The following is a 16,436-nucleotide window of genomic DNA, read 5'->3' as shown; positions in this document are numbered from 1 at the left end:
ATATTCTCGATTTGGCTCTAATTTTTCCGTCTCAATGATCATTAGATGGCTATCAAATGTCCATGGCCCTCCCTTCAGTGTCGTCTTCATGTCTAGATTATGCGTAAAGTGGAATAAGATCAAGCCCTCCTTTGCCTGTTTAATTAAAATGCATTGAAAATGTAATTCAATTAAACATAGACGTTAAATATCGTGAATAGTTTGACTTTTATTTATTTTAATCACTTATATAATATTGCAAATATATAAATGTAAACTATTTTAGGGAAGTAAGAATTGTATAAATAATAAATATATTTTGAAAAAGCAATTTGAAAGATTTAAAAGATAGGTTTTTGAAGGGTAATTTGGAGAATGGATTAATAGACGGTTTATTAATTGAATTAAAAGGTTGATGATTCCCTCGCTGTGAGTCTAATCCAAGTCTTTGTTCTTGTTCTTGTTTGTGTAAGGACTGATAGTCGTTCTTTGCTGTAACTTGTAGTAATAATAATCCGAAAAAGAAAAGAATGATCTTTATTATTATAAATTAATAATAAAATTAGAGAGAATTGGAAGAAAGATTGCGTGTGTTGTGAATCCGGGAGATTGAATGGGTTGTTTTTCGTGTTTCGATTCGAAAGAGGACGAGAAGCTCAATCCGAATCCTCAGCAACAAACACACAATCACGATCATCATAATCATAACCTCCCCTCTGCCGCCTCTGGTTAGTTCATTTCAATCCAATCCAATTCGATCCGATCATTGTTTCTTTCTTTCTTTACGAATCAGATCCCGTTGAAGTTGAAGATTACAAGTATTATTTTGCAGGAGGAGGAGCAGAGAAGCTTCGGTCAACAAGTAATGGAGGAGCATCCAAGAGGGAATTTCCTGGTCTTCTGAAAGACGGTCCACCAGGTCAAATTGCGGCTCAAACCTTTACTTTCCGTGAACTTGCCCTTGCAACTAAAAACTTCAGGCCTCAGTCCTTTTTAGGGGAAGGTGGTTTCGGAAGGGTCTACAGGGGACGCCTTGAATCAACTTCTCAGGTATTCTAATCATCATTCTCATCCTCTTCTATTCTGCAATCCCACTCACTCATCTTTCTTCAATTACCTACCTATATACAGGCTGTTGCTGTTAAGCAGTTAGACAAAGACGGTCTCCAGGGTAATCGCGAGTTCCTTGTTGAAGTTCTCATGCTCAGTCTTCTACACCACCCTAACCTTGTCAGTCTCATTGGATACTGTGCCGATGGGGACCAACGACTCCTTGTTTATGAGTTCATGCCCCTCGGATCATTGGAAGACCACCTCCACGGTATTATTCTACTCTTTTACAACTATCATCAACACAAACCAGTAGCAATACATTTCAAAAAATCATAGTTTCGTTACTATCTATATCAACTCTTATGCATTACTAGTACAATTGGGGATGATATTAGAAACTCAATGTTACTTGAGACTAATTTGCATATCTATTCCTTATCATGCCCCCATAAGCTCAAATTAGGCTGAATTAACTCTACACATAGTGTGAGCTTGTCATCAAACTTTGGAGGGATGAAGAGCCTTAGTCATTACATTTGCATTTTGTTGATGACCAGACCACGAATATGCACAATTTGGAGATCTAACTCCATATCTTTTCTACGACCGTCAAGGGCTAGGTTATGGGCAAGAGCAACGGTGCTCATGTTGTCACAGTGTACCTTGATGCTCAGTTCAGATGACAGAGCAATTCTGATGTAGCAAGACCTAAGCTGCAATACTTAGCTTCCATGCTGGATCTTGAGATATCTGCTTGCTTTTTAGCCAACCAAGAAGTAAGATTACTGCCTTGAAAAACACAAGCTCCTGATTTGGAACGCCTTCCATCAAGGTCATCACAAAATGCTTGCAGAGTTACAGGAAAAGAGGGAACTAGTGCCTTTGAGATAACGTAGGATGGGTTTAATAGCCTGACAATGGGAGTCCATTGGCCGAGGCATGTACTGACAAGCCTTATTCATTGAGAAGCATACATCAGGACATATAATTGTAGAATATTATAGTGCACCCACTATTGACTTGTACAGGGTAAGATCTGAAAAAGTATAAAAACCCTCTTTTGGGAGTTTACTAACACTATTGCAGCAATCATGGGAGATGGAAGAGGTTTTGCCTCAATCAAATACAGTGCTAGAGAGAAGATCTCTTATATATTTGCCTTTAGAGAGAAGAAGAGCCCCATTATCTTGAAGCTTGACTTCAATCCCCAAGAAATAATCTAAGTCTCCAAGTTATTGTAGGTCAAATACTGAGTTCAATTTGATAACCACTTGCTGAATGAAGTTGGGGTTACTACCAGTGATGATGATATCAACATGTATACAAGAGTATCATTTTTGGAGTTTACAAATAAAGAGAAATCACACTTGCTTGCTAAGAATCCAAACTAAAGAAGAGTGCCTGTGAGCCTATCAAACCAAACCCTTGGGGCTTGTGTTTAGACCATAAATTGCCTTGTGAAGTTCGTAGACTTAGGATTTGTTGGAGTTCTCAAAACCAGGGGGTTGTGTCATATACACATCTTCTTCAAGTAACCCATCCAAGAAGGCATTGTTAACATGTAGTTCCTTGAGTAGCCAACCTCTAAAGAGAACAAGAGTTAGACTTGTCCTTACAGTGACTGGCTTAACCACATGAAACAATTTTCAGTGTAGTATTCACCATATTTTTTACGAAAACCCTTGGCTACAATACAAACCTAGCTTTTTACTTATTGATGGAACCATCGGGATTCACTTTAACCCTCAAGATCATCCATTTGCATCCAATAGGAGATTTTTCAGCTGGTAGTGGTACTAGTGACCAAGTAGCATTTTTAAGCAAGGCATATTCATAATTCATTGCAGCAAGCCAAGTTGGATTGGAAAGAGCTTGTTTAGTTGCTTTTGGTTCAGCATGAGCCAAAAGAAGATTAGGCCGTACCCTTGGACATACAAAACTAGATTCCAATCTGGTTCTCATGGAATGATCATTAACTGGTGCCTCAATAGGAACTTTGCATTCAACAGTTAATTTTGCATGACTAGATGATGTGACAGGATTTTGGGACTGATTTTTGCAGAGAGAAGGACTGGAATTTGAATGCTTAGAAGCACAAGTTTGAGAATTTGTGGGAGATGCAGTAGACAAACTAGGAATGGGATTAGAACTAGGTGGTTGAGATGAAGGTGATCTCTGTGGAATAGGAATGGAAATAGTAATAGGTGAGGGTATAACAAATGCGGTGGGTAAAGGACACAACAAAGGTTGAGACACTAAAGGCAATGATACTGAAAATTCAGGTGATTAACTTGTTTTTGAGATAGGAAGGAATACTATACTTTAGGGGAATTTGTGTTCATTAGAGGTGACATCTTTAGAGACATGAATACGACCATCAGAGGCAAGACATCTGTAACCCTTGCAAGAAGTGGGATATCCAATGCACATTCTTGAGACCTAAATTGAAGTTTATTTTTGTTGTAAGGTCTAACAAGATGAAAACAAGAATATCCAAAGCATTTAAGAAAAGAGTAATCTGGTTGTTGCTTAAAAGGTTTTATACCTGGAATATCAAAATTTAAAGGAGCAGAAGCAAGTCTGTTTATAAGATAGACATCGGTTAGAAATGCTTATCCCATGATCTGTTAGGAAGAGATGCTTGAGCCAATATTGTGAGACCTAGTTAAGTTACGTGTCTATGTTTTCTTTTCACCACACTATTTTTGGGGGGAGTATGTGAACAAATAAGACGACGAGAAATGCCATTTTGAGTCAAAAGTTGAGTAACAGGTCTGAATTTCCCTCCCCAATCAGATTGGACAGCTTTGATTTTAAAGGGAAATTGGTTTACTACCATGACTTTGAATTGTTGAAAAATGGTTAAAGCTTTGGATTTTGTTGTAAGTAAGAATATCCAAGTAAATCTAGTGAAGGTATCTACAAATGACATGCAATAGGAGAAACCAGTACTAGAAACTACTGGAGCTACTCCCCAAAGATCACTATACACTAACTCAAGAGGATTAGAGTAAGTAGTGGTCGATAAATGTGGGGGTAATCTATGAGTTTTGCCCAAACAACAGGATGAACATAAATAAAAAAATCCTTCATTAGTAAATGGAATATTACAGTGTTTCAAACCATGCTTTTGCACATCAACACCAGGGTGGCCTAGCCTAGCATGCCAAAGAGAAAGGCCCCCCTTCACTCCTCCTGTTTGGCTTTCATCATGGTTGATTTGACTTTCTCTTTTATTTTATAGCCTAGCAACACCAGGTATTCTAGGACATATTTGACTTTCTCTTTTGGAATCTCATTTCTGTTTAGCGAGTAGGTTGTTCTTGGTGGGTAACCAACTTTCCATGGATAAGCTCTTGTAGATTAGCATTTGTTCTCTACAATGCTATTTAGTTTTTTACATATCCACTTAAATGTGCTAACAAAAATTCCCTTTTGATGCTTTTGATTATTCCACAACTTTTTGTCTTGAACTTACTATGGTAATAAATAATTTTCTGTGGGTTTTTTCCTTGTAAGGAAACAGCTGTGCATCTAAGCTCATAATGTTATGTGCTCTTAGTTGAATATCTTCCACGCTGCTCCTTTCCGATGTAGTTTTTTGAGAAGCCTGATCAACTTAGCGCGTGGAATAGCATTCCTTGTTGATTCCAAGTTACAGAAATGGAATCCATACATTTGATAACCAATTAACCATTGTATTGTCTGCCAGAGGTGTTCTGGTTTTTCCTTTACAGTATCTGTCTTCTGATGATTGGGAAGTGTTCCTAAATTTGGGAAGCATGGAGGATAAATGCTGTTTGTTACACGATCACTGCAAATGTTAAAACATAATGCATGTAACTTGATAATAACTTGTGTTTATTCATTTTTTGTTGACTCGTGCAGATCTCCCCCCTGATAAGGAGCCATTAGATTGGAACACTAGAATGAAAATAGCTGCCGGTGCCGCAAAAGGATTGGAATACCTACACGACAAGGCAAATCCTCCAGTAATTTATAGGGACTTCAAGTCATCTAATATATTACTTGAGGAAGGTTATCATCCAAAGCTTTCTGACTTTGGTCTGGCAAAGCTTGGTCCTGTTGGGGACAAATCACATGTTTCCACTCGTGTCATGGGTACTTATGGTTACTGTGCTCCTGAGTATGCTATGACTGGACAGCTGACTGTAAAATCTGATGTATATAGTTTTGGGGTAGTCTTCTTGGAGCTGATTACTGGCCGTAAAGCCATAGACAGCACCCGGCCCCATGGAGAACAAAACCTTGTCACATGGGTAGTTCTTTGATATTTTCTTGTCAATTTATGTTAATTTAGTTTGCATTATCTTATGGTTGTATAACAATGGAGTGGTAATGGTGGTTTCATATTTTTGAGCAGGCGCGGCCTTTATTCAATGACCGTAGGAAGTTTCCAAAGCTGGCAGATCCACGGTTGCAGGGGCGGTATCCCATGCGGGGTCTTTATCAAGCTCTAGCTGTAGCATCAATGTGCATTCAAGAACAGGCAGCCGCGCGTCCTCTGATTGGGGATGTGGTGACGGCCCTTTCTTATCTAGCCAATCAGGCATATGATACTAACAATCCTGGAATTGGTAATAATAAGGGAACTGGAAATAGAGATGATAAAGGTGGAAGAATATTAAAAAATGATGAAGGTGAAGGATCTGGGCGTAGATGGGATTTGGAGGGATCTGAGAAAGACGACTCCCCACGTGAAACTGCTAAGATGTTAAACCGGGATCTTGATAGAGAACGTGCTGTGGCTGAAGCCAAGATGTGGGGAGAGAACTTGAGAGATAAAAGACGACAGAGTGTGCAAGGCAGTTTTGATGCTTCTAATGCCTAGTTTACATTCTGCAAATCCGAGCATTGCGGCGATGCAATGCAAGGTGAAATTTTTTGGGATCTCATCTTTCTTAGAGCTGGTCTAGGACAAGTCTGAATGGCCATTTTGTCGTTGACTGGGCTCTAATGTGTTTGCAGTGGCTGCAACATAAGATAATGAACCTGGTACCAAAATCTGTTACTTGAGCCTTTTGTGCACTTTGTGTTTCCTTTATGTATTTCATTTTACCTGGTCGTCATGGGCATATTGACGTTGTACATTATTTGCCAGAACTAGCCACTAGGAGTTGAAGGTTACAAAACTGGTATTTTAGAAAAATGCTGCGTAAGAACATGCAAGAATAAAATACTTGTTCTAACTTGTAAGTTTTGTTCGAACTAAAATGAGAGATTTCAATATTCTTAGAGCATCATCGTGGGTGCTTCACAAGTTTAACACCTATCTAAGTATGCATCCCTATTTGTAGAGATCGATAGTTGTAAAAATCTCTCTCTTCACTTTTATGTTGGTCCACTTGATAAATTATAGTAAAATAAGTAAATTTTGTTGGAATGTAATGTTATATAGAGTTATTGCTGAAATTTCTTTAGGAGTGGAGACATTGAATGTTTGTTAGGTGCTAACTTCAAAAAAGAATAGAGTTAATTTCATATTTGTTCCTTACTTCCTCAACTTTTCCCAAGACTAAAGCCCTATTTAAATGATTTTGAGTTTTTAGATTTTAAAAATTATTTTGTAAATCAATTATAAAAAAGAGTTAAAAAAAACATGTTTGGTAACTTAATTTTTAAAAATTATTTTAAAATTAACAATATTACAAAGTTGTCTTTTAAGTGTATCAGTTTTCTTTGTTTTTTTCCTCTTCCTGATTTTTAAAATTAAAAATTAAAAATCAAAATCTTCAAAATCAATTTTAATTTTTTAATTTTCAAAACTTTCAAATAGAGAATAATTTTTAAAAACACTTTTGTAAAACTAGACTATCAATGATTTTCAAATTTTTAAAACAACTCAACATTTTTACAAAAATAAATCAACCAGGTCCGAAGTTTGTTTTGTTGAAATCTTTTAACTTTTGTACTAAATTTGATCACAAACTTGACTTTTGTAGCATACTCATTTATGTGCGTAATTAATCAATGTCATAAAGATTTGATAAAATTTTAGGTTGTTGTTGTTGACGGTTTAATACAATCCTCTCCTTTTATTCGTGTTTGAGACCGACAATGCATATCAATGATAACATGGCTAATATTTGGTTTAGAAAAAGAGATAAATATCTTACCACATATAAAAATAGGTGACATCTTTTCAGATAAATTTCTTTCTCATTAGAAAGTTAGTTAGAAAAATTTGATTCGGTTGTAAAGTTCTATCGAAAGAGAACTTTGTTGGACATGTAATTCCACACACAAGAGGAGGATGGGGGGCGGGGTTTGATGGGGGAGGGTTTGTTGAACTATAGAGTTTTTTAAAGCGTCAATTTAAAACAAACTTATTTTTTATTTTCAGAGTTCAAAAATATTTTTAAGAAAACATTAAACTAATAGCAGTGGAAAAAATCAGTTGAAAGAAAATATGCGGAAGAAAAAAAGATAAGAGAAGAGAGAAGACATCGGAAATTCTAGAGGTTCGGTCTAAAAGAAGTGACCTAAACCTCTACTCAAGACTTGATCTTGAGAGTATCCGGTAATCTTTATAAGTTTTTAGTAGATTAAGCTTATGAATCCCCTTATACAAGGAAAATGAAGTTTCCGGCTAACTTTCAACCAAACATCAACCAATTGAATAAAGTGGTTAGTCTTCCTTCCAAACATGAACAAAACTTCAAGTTGTTAGTCTCAAGCTTAAATCAGGGTGGAGTTTTGAACTGACTATCCTCCAAACCGAACCGGGGATTTACACGGGCTTGACCACGAATCGAATTGAGATTTTACACTAGATTGACCTCAAACCAAATTGGGGTTTTACACAGGCTGACACAAACCAAATTGAGACTTTACACCAGACTTATTTTGAACCAAGTTGAACTTTTACACGGGTTGAACTCACGAAACGAACCGTCAACTTAATACTAAATCCCCAAACAAAGATTTTAACGAGTTAGCTTTGAATCCAAATAAACATTCACTTAAGAATAAATATTCAATCAAGAGAAAATAGCTCTTAGTGAATTTACAATATCATCATTTTCATAATACAAACCTCACAAAAATACAAGAACTTTCTCGAAGGCCTATGGCTAATTTTTAGTGAGAGAAAGTAACAATATTTTTTAGAGAGAGTGAGGAGGGTGAGATAGCTCACGATTCTGAATGTGAAAATATGAAATAAGAGACCTCTATTTATAGGCTAGAGGTAGGCGTAAAAAAGGATAAGACCAATGGGCTAATTTAATATCCCATTTGATTGGCATATTGTCCCGATCGATTGGATGACTAAAACAATCAATTATAAATGCCCAATTTAGAAGGTTTTCAAAGATAGATGTCACTCTTCATTAAGACGTTGTCAAAAACGTTTATGGGTACTATTTTCGCTAACCAAGTCGATTTGACATGTCTTGATTCATTTGACATGACTCCAATGTAAACACAATGTAAACACAATATGCGTTAAGTATTAAGTTTTAATGAAGACAAAAATTCAAATGTCAAAAAAAAAGAAAATGTTTATCAACATCAAATATTAATAGATATCTCAAAAAGATTAAATATACACTAAATTATTGAATGACAATGTTGGAAATATGCTTTGATCATGATGTTAAAAAGGTATATAATGCAATTCACTTTGTAACATTGTTATATGCTAAAAAAAAACTTATTTCTCTTCATCCCTAAAAGTTTCCAAAGCATCCATATATTAGTACTTAGCAAACCAAGATGTTTTCAAAATCATTTTTCAAAATTCACATCAGCGTAACCGATTACACTCTGTTGGTAACCGATTACATGTTCAATTTTTAATGGTTTTTAAAACTAATAAAGGTGTAATCGATTACACCATTTATGTAACCGGTTAGACAGTCTCGAACTTTGAAAATTTTGAACGTTCATAATTAAAAAATGCATTATTTCGTCAATCATTGTTATTCTAAACCAATGCAAACTTTCATGAAACATCTACCTACATGTACAACTGATATAACATGTTTCATAGGATGTATATAAGACAATGATCATTCAAAATTCTGATTCACCTCTTCTATTCAAATTTTTTACTTCAATTTAAATCTGATTTAACTTTTCTATCCTTGAAACTTTTTCTGCAAATTTATCATACCATTTGCAAAGAAAAAAATTGAGCATTTAATATTTTTCATCTTTGAATTGTTCATTTGAAGAGAATATCAATTTATGTGTAGGAGTTGATTGAAATGCACCACTATATTTCAAATCCATTTTAAAATTATATTTTTGATCATCAAATGTTGATGATTATTTTTTGTATTAGAAAATGGTGTGTTTTCTAAAGAATTATGAAAAAGAAAGTGGTGCATTTTCTTGTTTATGTTAGAAGAATGTAAGAGTGACCTTGGTGTGAGGTTTGTACAAATTTTGACATAGTGAAAATCCTTCACGGGATGTGAAGAGACTAGGCGTACCCTTGGTTGATAAGAGGAACTAATATACTGTCATACGGTGAACTGGACTTTTTGTGGTTTTAATCGCAATGTCGCGGTTAGCAAGAGTCGCCACCGACTTTTCTTTTATCCAATAAGGAAAGGTGGAAAAGAACAGGAAATACCTTAATTTAGATTTTGGGTTCGGGAGGTACATTATACAAAGGGAAGGTGTTAGCACCCTTTGTATCCATGGTTATCCATGGGCTCTTAATTGCTCGATCACTTATATTATTTTTGTCTAAAAAAAGTGTTTGTGAATTGTTTGGAAAATTGTTTTGAAAAGAGAATTTAACTTTGTAATGATTCTTGTATGAATGTATACAAAGTGGTTATCTCGTTTAGTTTTGAAAATTGTTTAGAAAAATATAACTCGGTAATGATTCTAGTATGAATGTATACCAAGTGGTGATTTTCTAAAGGTATTTTGAAAGGTGTGAGGTGCGAAAAAGTGTTTTAAGTTGTGAGCCAACAATTAAGAGTTATACCGACCCAAGGTCTTTACGGGCATTTCCTATCCTTATGAGGGTAAAACTGTCCTTATTATTGAGAAATAAGTAGTTTTATCCTTTGGATGTAAAAGGGTCATCGTAGGGTCATCGATTGGTCATTGAAGGCAACAGTTATGAGGATACCTTAGCATTCGAAGGGACTATCATCATTTAATCGTAGGCAACATCGGAGGGTCATCGAGGGACAAAATTGTATATTCGAAGGCAACATCCGAGGGACTATAATTTATTTTATGATGATTTAACCGAAGGGTCTTTGCTAAGGGTATCCCCACATTCGCGGGACATGACCGTAATATCGTAATCGTAAGGCAACAAAGAGAGGTCCAAGATCACTTATTCAAAGGCAAAGTTTTACAATTAATTAGGTGATTAGGAGGAATTCTCCCACATTAAAATTAATACATTAAAATTAATACATTAAAATTAATACATTAAAATTAATACATTAAAATTAATACATCAAAATTAATTAGGTAATTTAGGGTGAAAACTCCACAAGGGTATCCCACAAATAAAGTGGAATACCTAGCCAATAACCTTTTTCTGGGATATGTGAACCTTTTCGAAGCTCAAAAAGAAACATGTCAGAATACCAAATCAGGGTGCAATCGAAGATTACACCGGAAAAATATCGCAACAGTAAATAGGATAGGATGAATAATGCATGACTATGATAAAAACATAAAAAAAAAAACAGACTAGAAAAATCAGGTACTGTCTCGTTCGCCTCTGCCTCGCCTAGCGAAGGCCAGGCGAACGGCCACGGATTTTGAATTTTGAGAAAAACAGCCCCATGTTAGGAACCTTGAACTTTATGGCATTTTATCACGGGAACAGCATGGTCAAACATTCAGGGTATTCAGGCATATTTAAATTCACATACGAAAGCAAATTATATATCAACATTTAATCATGATGCATTATATGTGTAGATATGGCCAATTGAAAGTATAAACAATAGAGATATGCAAACTTGTTTGCCAATTCAAGGTTGAAGGGATTGACCACTTGTGGTATCGGAATGAGTTAGGCGGCGGGAATTGGGCGGCGATGGCTTCGGGGCGGATGAGCTGCCTTCAGGGTTTCTTTATTCTGAATTCTCCGGGTTGGCAGGGTTCCTATGCCAAAGTTTCTATCCGTCCTTCTCTGTTCTCTCTCTTTCTTTTTCCTCAAGGTTTTGTTCCAAGGAAACCTCAGAGTGTTTTGCTTCTCTTCCTTCTTTCTCCAGTGAATCTCCCAGTGTAAACTCTAAGTCTAACTCCAAGTCCTTTTCCTCTACTGAAACTTCAGTATTTATAGACTAATTTTGTGGGTAATGGGCTTGGAATGAGGGAGACCCAAGTCCAAAATAATTTGTTTTATTTTATTTATTTATTTATTTTAATTATTTAATTAATTAATTAATTAATTAATTAATTAATTAATTAATTAATTATTATTATTTTTTTTTATTTTTTTTTTTTTAGGAAAAATGATGGGTAAATTTTGGGGTATGACAGCTGCCCCTGTTCAATATTCTTGAACCGAGAGAGTTAGGATGGCGTGTATGTCATTCATGGTCTGGAGGTGGAAGATTATTGAACACTAGAATGCCCCAAAAATTTGCACTTGAGGATCGACAGTTGGTCTTGATGGAGGTGGGCTTAAAGATGCCATCCGGGAGGTTTGATGACGAAAGCTTCAGATCGAGCCGTACATTAGGCCAATTTGAAGACATGGGTGCCACACTGGGTCGTACATTAGACCGAATAATGAGTCATCCATTAGGCTGCCGACTTCGCTGGGGAGTCAGAGTGTGTCATATGCTGTTGGGGATAAAGGATCAGAATGGACCATACGCTAGATCGTATCTGAGTTGAAGAGAAAGTCGTCCGTTAGGCTGAATCTGATGATGAAAGGGGTAGTCGTACACTAGACTACACTTCAGAAATGTACCGTACACTAGGTAGCATCTGAGTAGTTGAGGATCCGAATGGGTCGTACGTTAGACCGCATTGGAGTTGCTGGAGCTCAGAATGGATCGTACATTAAATCGAATCTGAGTTGCAGAATGAGCCGTCCAGTAGGCTGAATCTGATGGTAAAAGGGAGTAGTCGTACACTAGACTACACTTCAGAAATGTACCGTACACTAGGTAGCATCTGAGTAAGGGAGTAGCCGTATACTAGACTACCATTCAGAAATGTACCTGTCCGAAGGTAGCATCTGAGAAAGGGAGTAGCCGTATACTGGACTACCATCCAGAAATGTACCTGTCCGAAGGTAGCATCTGGGAAAGGGAGTAGCCGTATACTGGACTACCATCCAGAAATGTACCTGTCCGAAGGTAGCATCTGGGAAAAGGAGTAGCCGTATACTGGACTACCATCCAGAAATGTACCTGTCCGAAGGTAGCATCTGGGAAAGGGAGTAGCCGTATACTGAACTACCATCCAGAAATGTACCTGTCCGAAGGTAGCATCTGGGAAAGGGAGTAGCCGTATACTGGACTACCATCCAGAAATGTACCTGTCCGAAGGTAGCATCTGGGAAAGGGAGTAGCCGTATATTAGACTACCATTCAGAAATGTACCTGTCCGAAGGTAGCATCTGAGAAAGGGAGTAGCCGTATACTGGACTACCATCCAGAAATGTACCTGTCCGAAGGTAGCATCTGGGAAAGGGAGTAGCCGTATACTAGACTACCATCCAGAAATGTACGTGTCCGAAGGTAGCATCTGGGAAAGGGAGTAGCCGTATACTAGACTACCATTCAGAAATGTACCTGTCCGAAGGTAGCATCTGGGAAAGGGAGTAGCCGTATACTGGACTACCATCCAGAAATGTACCTGTCCGAAGGTAGCATCTGGGAAAGGGAGTAGCCGTATACTAGACTACCATTCAGAAATGTACCTGTCCGAAGGTAGCATCTGAGAAAGGGAGTAGCCGTATACTAGACTACCATCCAGAAATGTACCTGTCCGAAGGTAGTATCTGGGAAAGGGAGTAGCCGTATACTGGACTACCATCCAGAAATGTACCTGTCCGAAGGTAGCATCTGGTCAGATGAAGGTCTAACTTGGTCGTGCATTAGACTGTACTTGAGTTGAAGAAGGTCAGAATGGATCGTACGCTAGATCGTATCTGAGTTGTTGAGGGTCAGAATGGATCGTCTGTTAGATCGTATCTGAGTTGAAGAAGGTCAGAATGGATCGTACGCTAGATCGTATCTGAGTTGTCGAAGGTCAGAATGGATCGTATGCTAGATCGTATCTGAGTTGAAGGAGTCATATGTTGAGCTGAATCAGAATGAACCGTATGTTAGGCTGTATCTGTATACGTTGTACTTGCAATAAATGTCTGGGATGGGCTTAAAGATGCCATCGCTAGGAGGATATCGAAGTGTTGTCAGAATGAATGTTCCCATGAATTGCATCTGGAATATGTATCTGAATCTTGTCTGTGATTGATAAAGGCGTCTGCCTGAATGAGCCTTTTACTTTGACTATATCAGGAGGATAATTAACCTGCAAAGAAAAGTTAGCTTTATGCTATGTCATGATGCATGAGATGTTTTATGCTTTCGAAAATAAATGCGAATGTTATATGCATGCGTATGCTGTGAAATGATGTAATGAATGAGTTATGCGTATGAGAAGTTCTGCTTGGGGACTCTACTGGGGAAAATAAATCCCCATCTACTGATTGGAGATATTCGTGTTGAGGACCCTCTCTCGGCTGGGGGTTCTGATTTCTGTCTGATGGTAGAGATATTCAACAGAGCCTGGCTGGGGATGGATGAGATGATCAATCTGTCTGATGATGCCGACCTCTGTTGGGGAATAGCTGGCTGTGCCGGGGAATACTGCCAACTTCTTCTGGGGAAAAACAGGCTTGCTGGGGGAAGAGAATTGGTAGTGGATTCATTGGAAGCATGATTAGACCTTTTCCTTGATCCTGAAGTAGGGTAGTAATTGCTATTGCTATTCTATGCATGTATTTCGGTAAACATTGATCATATTCAAATGCACATATTAATTCAAATTAAATCAATGGACATTTACGCAACCAAAACAGAAAAGTAAAAAACAAAAGCATCTTTTTTTGAAAGAGGGTTGTATTGATTTTTGAAAGAAGGCCTATAAACAGGCAAATTGTGTACAAGGAGACAAAAATCCTAGTAAGAGGAAATTGTCAAAAACAAAGAGAAAGCTATGCAGAAAAAGTCCTATTGATTTTAAGTCTACTACTGCCATTATGTCTTCAAGCATCTCATCCCCTGCTGTCGGATAGAAGTGATTGGCTTGGTCAGTCCCTTGAACTTGGATGAAAGTTGACTGAGAACGGGACATAGTCATACGCTTTAATCCCTAATTTTTGCCTGGACCGCCTTTTCAGGTTTTCAGTCCACCAGGATACCCTTTTTTGCCCAAGCCACCTTTTCAGGTTTTCGACTTGCCGGGTGTACATTTTTTTATATATATCCCTAATTTTTGCCCGAACCCTTTTGGTTCGCCGGGATGCCCTTACTTTTGCCTAGATACGTCGATCTAGCGGGTCTTTTTCATGCGTAGTATTTTTTAACTATGTTCGCGTTCACGGGATGCGGGAAATCTTCGCCATCCACTGTAGCAAGTATCATGGCTCCACCAGAGAATACCTTCTTAACTACAAATGGCCCTTTGTACGTGGGAGTCCATTTGCCTCTGGGATCAGTTTGCGGTAGCACGATACACTTGATTACCAAGTCGCCAATTTGATACACTTGTCTCTTGACCTTTTTGTTGAATGCCCTGGTCATGCGCTTCTAATATATCTGCCCGTGACAAACAGCCGCGAGTCTCTTCAATCAAATTTATCTGATCGAGTCGAGTCTGAATCTGTTCCTCTTCATCTAAGCCCGCCTCTTTCATGATTCTTAGCAAGGGAATCTGAACTTCCACTGGTAAGATGGCTTCCATTCCATAGACTAAAGAGAACGGAGCTGCCTCTGTCGAAGTGCGTACTGAAGTGCGATAGTCATGAAAAGCAAATGGTAACATCTAATGCCAGTCTTTGTACATTACTGTCATCTTTTGTATAAGCTTTTGGACATTGTTAGCAGCCTCCACGGCGCCGTTCATCCTTGGCCGGTACGGAGAAGAATTAGAGTGTTTTATTTTGAACCGCGTGCAGAGTGCAGTAACCATCTTGTTGTTCAAATTAGCACTATTATCAGTGATAACTCTTTCAGGAGACAACAAGTTCCTCGAATAGATATTTGATAGAACCCATCTTAGAAATCAATAAAGTGGTATGATTCAACATGTACTGTCTTAGTCGGCGAGCAGCCCAAGCCAAAGCGCAGCAAGCTTTCTCGAGCTATGAGTATCTTGTTTCACAATCGGTACCTTTTGCTAAGGCGGTATATGGCATGCTCTTTTCGACCAGACTCGTCATGTTGCCCCAACACACCTCATTGGATTTTCTAACACGGTCAAATACATGATTAGAGGTCTTCCTTCAACTGGTGGTGTCAGAATTGGAGGTTCTTGGAGACACTTCTTGATTTTATCAAAAGTTTCCTGACATTCATCATCTCTTGACTGTCCTCAGTAATTTGAAGATAGGTTTGCAAGTAGCAGTCAAGTAGGATATAAACCGGGCAATGTAATTCAAGTGCCCCAAGAGGCTTCTGACTTCTTTCTTGTCTACTTTTAGTACTCAGATCGACAGTTTCAATTGACTCCTCATGCGGCTGTATAGTCCTTTCTTCTTTCAGTAACAGTCTGGCAAGTTCTTCAGGTACTTCACAATCTTCCTCACTTCCATCTTCGGCTTGGTAGATCGGATTTTCGAAGTCATAATGAACAGTAGCAGAACTATTATCAACAGGATCCAGAGTGGATGTGGATACGCAATTTGTTACGTGAGTGTGTGCAAGAAAGCATAGCTTATTTGAAAAATGACAGGAAAGATAAAGAGCGCAATATTTGAATGCAAAAAGTCCATTGATTTATTGAATATGAATATGCTTATGAGAATGACAAAACATTTAACCAAATTTGATACATTGAATAAACAACAAACAATTACTCCTGACTAAAGGAAGTTGGAATAATGTCTTCAGCCTTCCAATTATCCAAGTTGCAATCGCTATTCACATCTTCTACAGCATTAACAGTCTTGTCATGATCGGGCATAGGAGCAGTGATGACTTTAGGAATATCCAGAGGATCAAATTCAAATTCCCCAGCGTCGATCATATCCTGAATCTTGTTCTTCAGCGACCAGCAATCATTCGTATCATGCCCGGGGCTATCGGAGTGATAGGCACACCTGGCGTTGGGATTATAACGAGGAGAAGTAGTGTTGGGTTTTGCAGGAGGATCTCTGAGGGTAATTAAATTTACTTTTAGCATACCCTGCAGTGCTTGTGCTAAAGTCATATTGA

General features: G+C 37.8%; 1 protein-coding gene across 1 annotated transcript; it reads left to right on the top strand.

The window, feature by feature from the left end:
* The first annotated feature begins 366 nt into the window (after positions 1–366).
* On the top strand, positions 367–6,296 carry LOC127091943 (serine/threonine-protein kinase PBS1). Its single transcript, XM_051030688.1, has 5 exons — positions 367–707; positions 812–1,029; positions 1,111–1,300; positions 4,921–5,312; positions 5,417–6,296. Exons 1-5 carry the CDS (start codon positions 593–595, stop codon positions 5,882–5,884), a joined length of 1,383 nt encoding a protein of 460 aa, XP_050886645.1. The 5' UTR covers positions 367–592; the 3' UTR covers positions 5,885–6,296.
* The last annotated feature ends 10,140 nt before the right edge of the window (positions 6,297–16,436 follow it).

Source organism: Lathyrus oleraceus, chromosome 6 (genome assembly GCF_024323335.1).
Source record: "Lathyrus oleraceus cultivar Zhongwan6 chromosome 6, CAAS_Psat_ZW6_1.0, whole genome shotgun sequence".
NCBI classification, from domain to species: Eukaryota; Viridiplantae; Streptophyta; class Magnoliopsida; order Fabales; family Fabaceae; genus Lathyrus; species Lathyrus oleraceus.
The sequence above is the reverse complement of the archived record's forward strand: the minus strand, read 5'-3'. Positions and strand labels throughout refer to the sequence as shown.

Bases quoted from the DNA above. Each gene is read 5' to 3' on its own strand.
- LOC127091943 (XM_051030688.1), top strand. From the start codon at position 593: ATGGGTTGTTTTTCGTGTTTCGATTCGAAAGAGGACGAGAAGCTCAAT. The intron at 708-811 runs GTTAGTTCATTT...ATTATTTTGCAG, and splicing joins CCTCCCCTCTGCCGCCTCTG to GAGGAGGAGCAGAGAAGCTT. The intron at 5,313-5,416 runs GTAGTTCTTTGA...ATTTTTGAGCAG, and splicing joins AACAAAACCTTGTCACATGG to GCGCGGCCTTTATTCAATGA.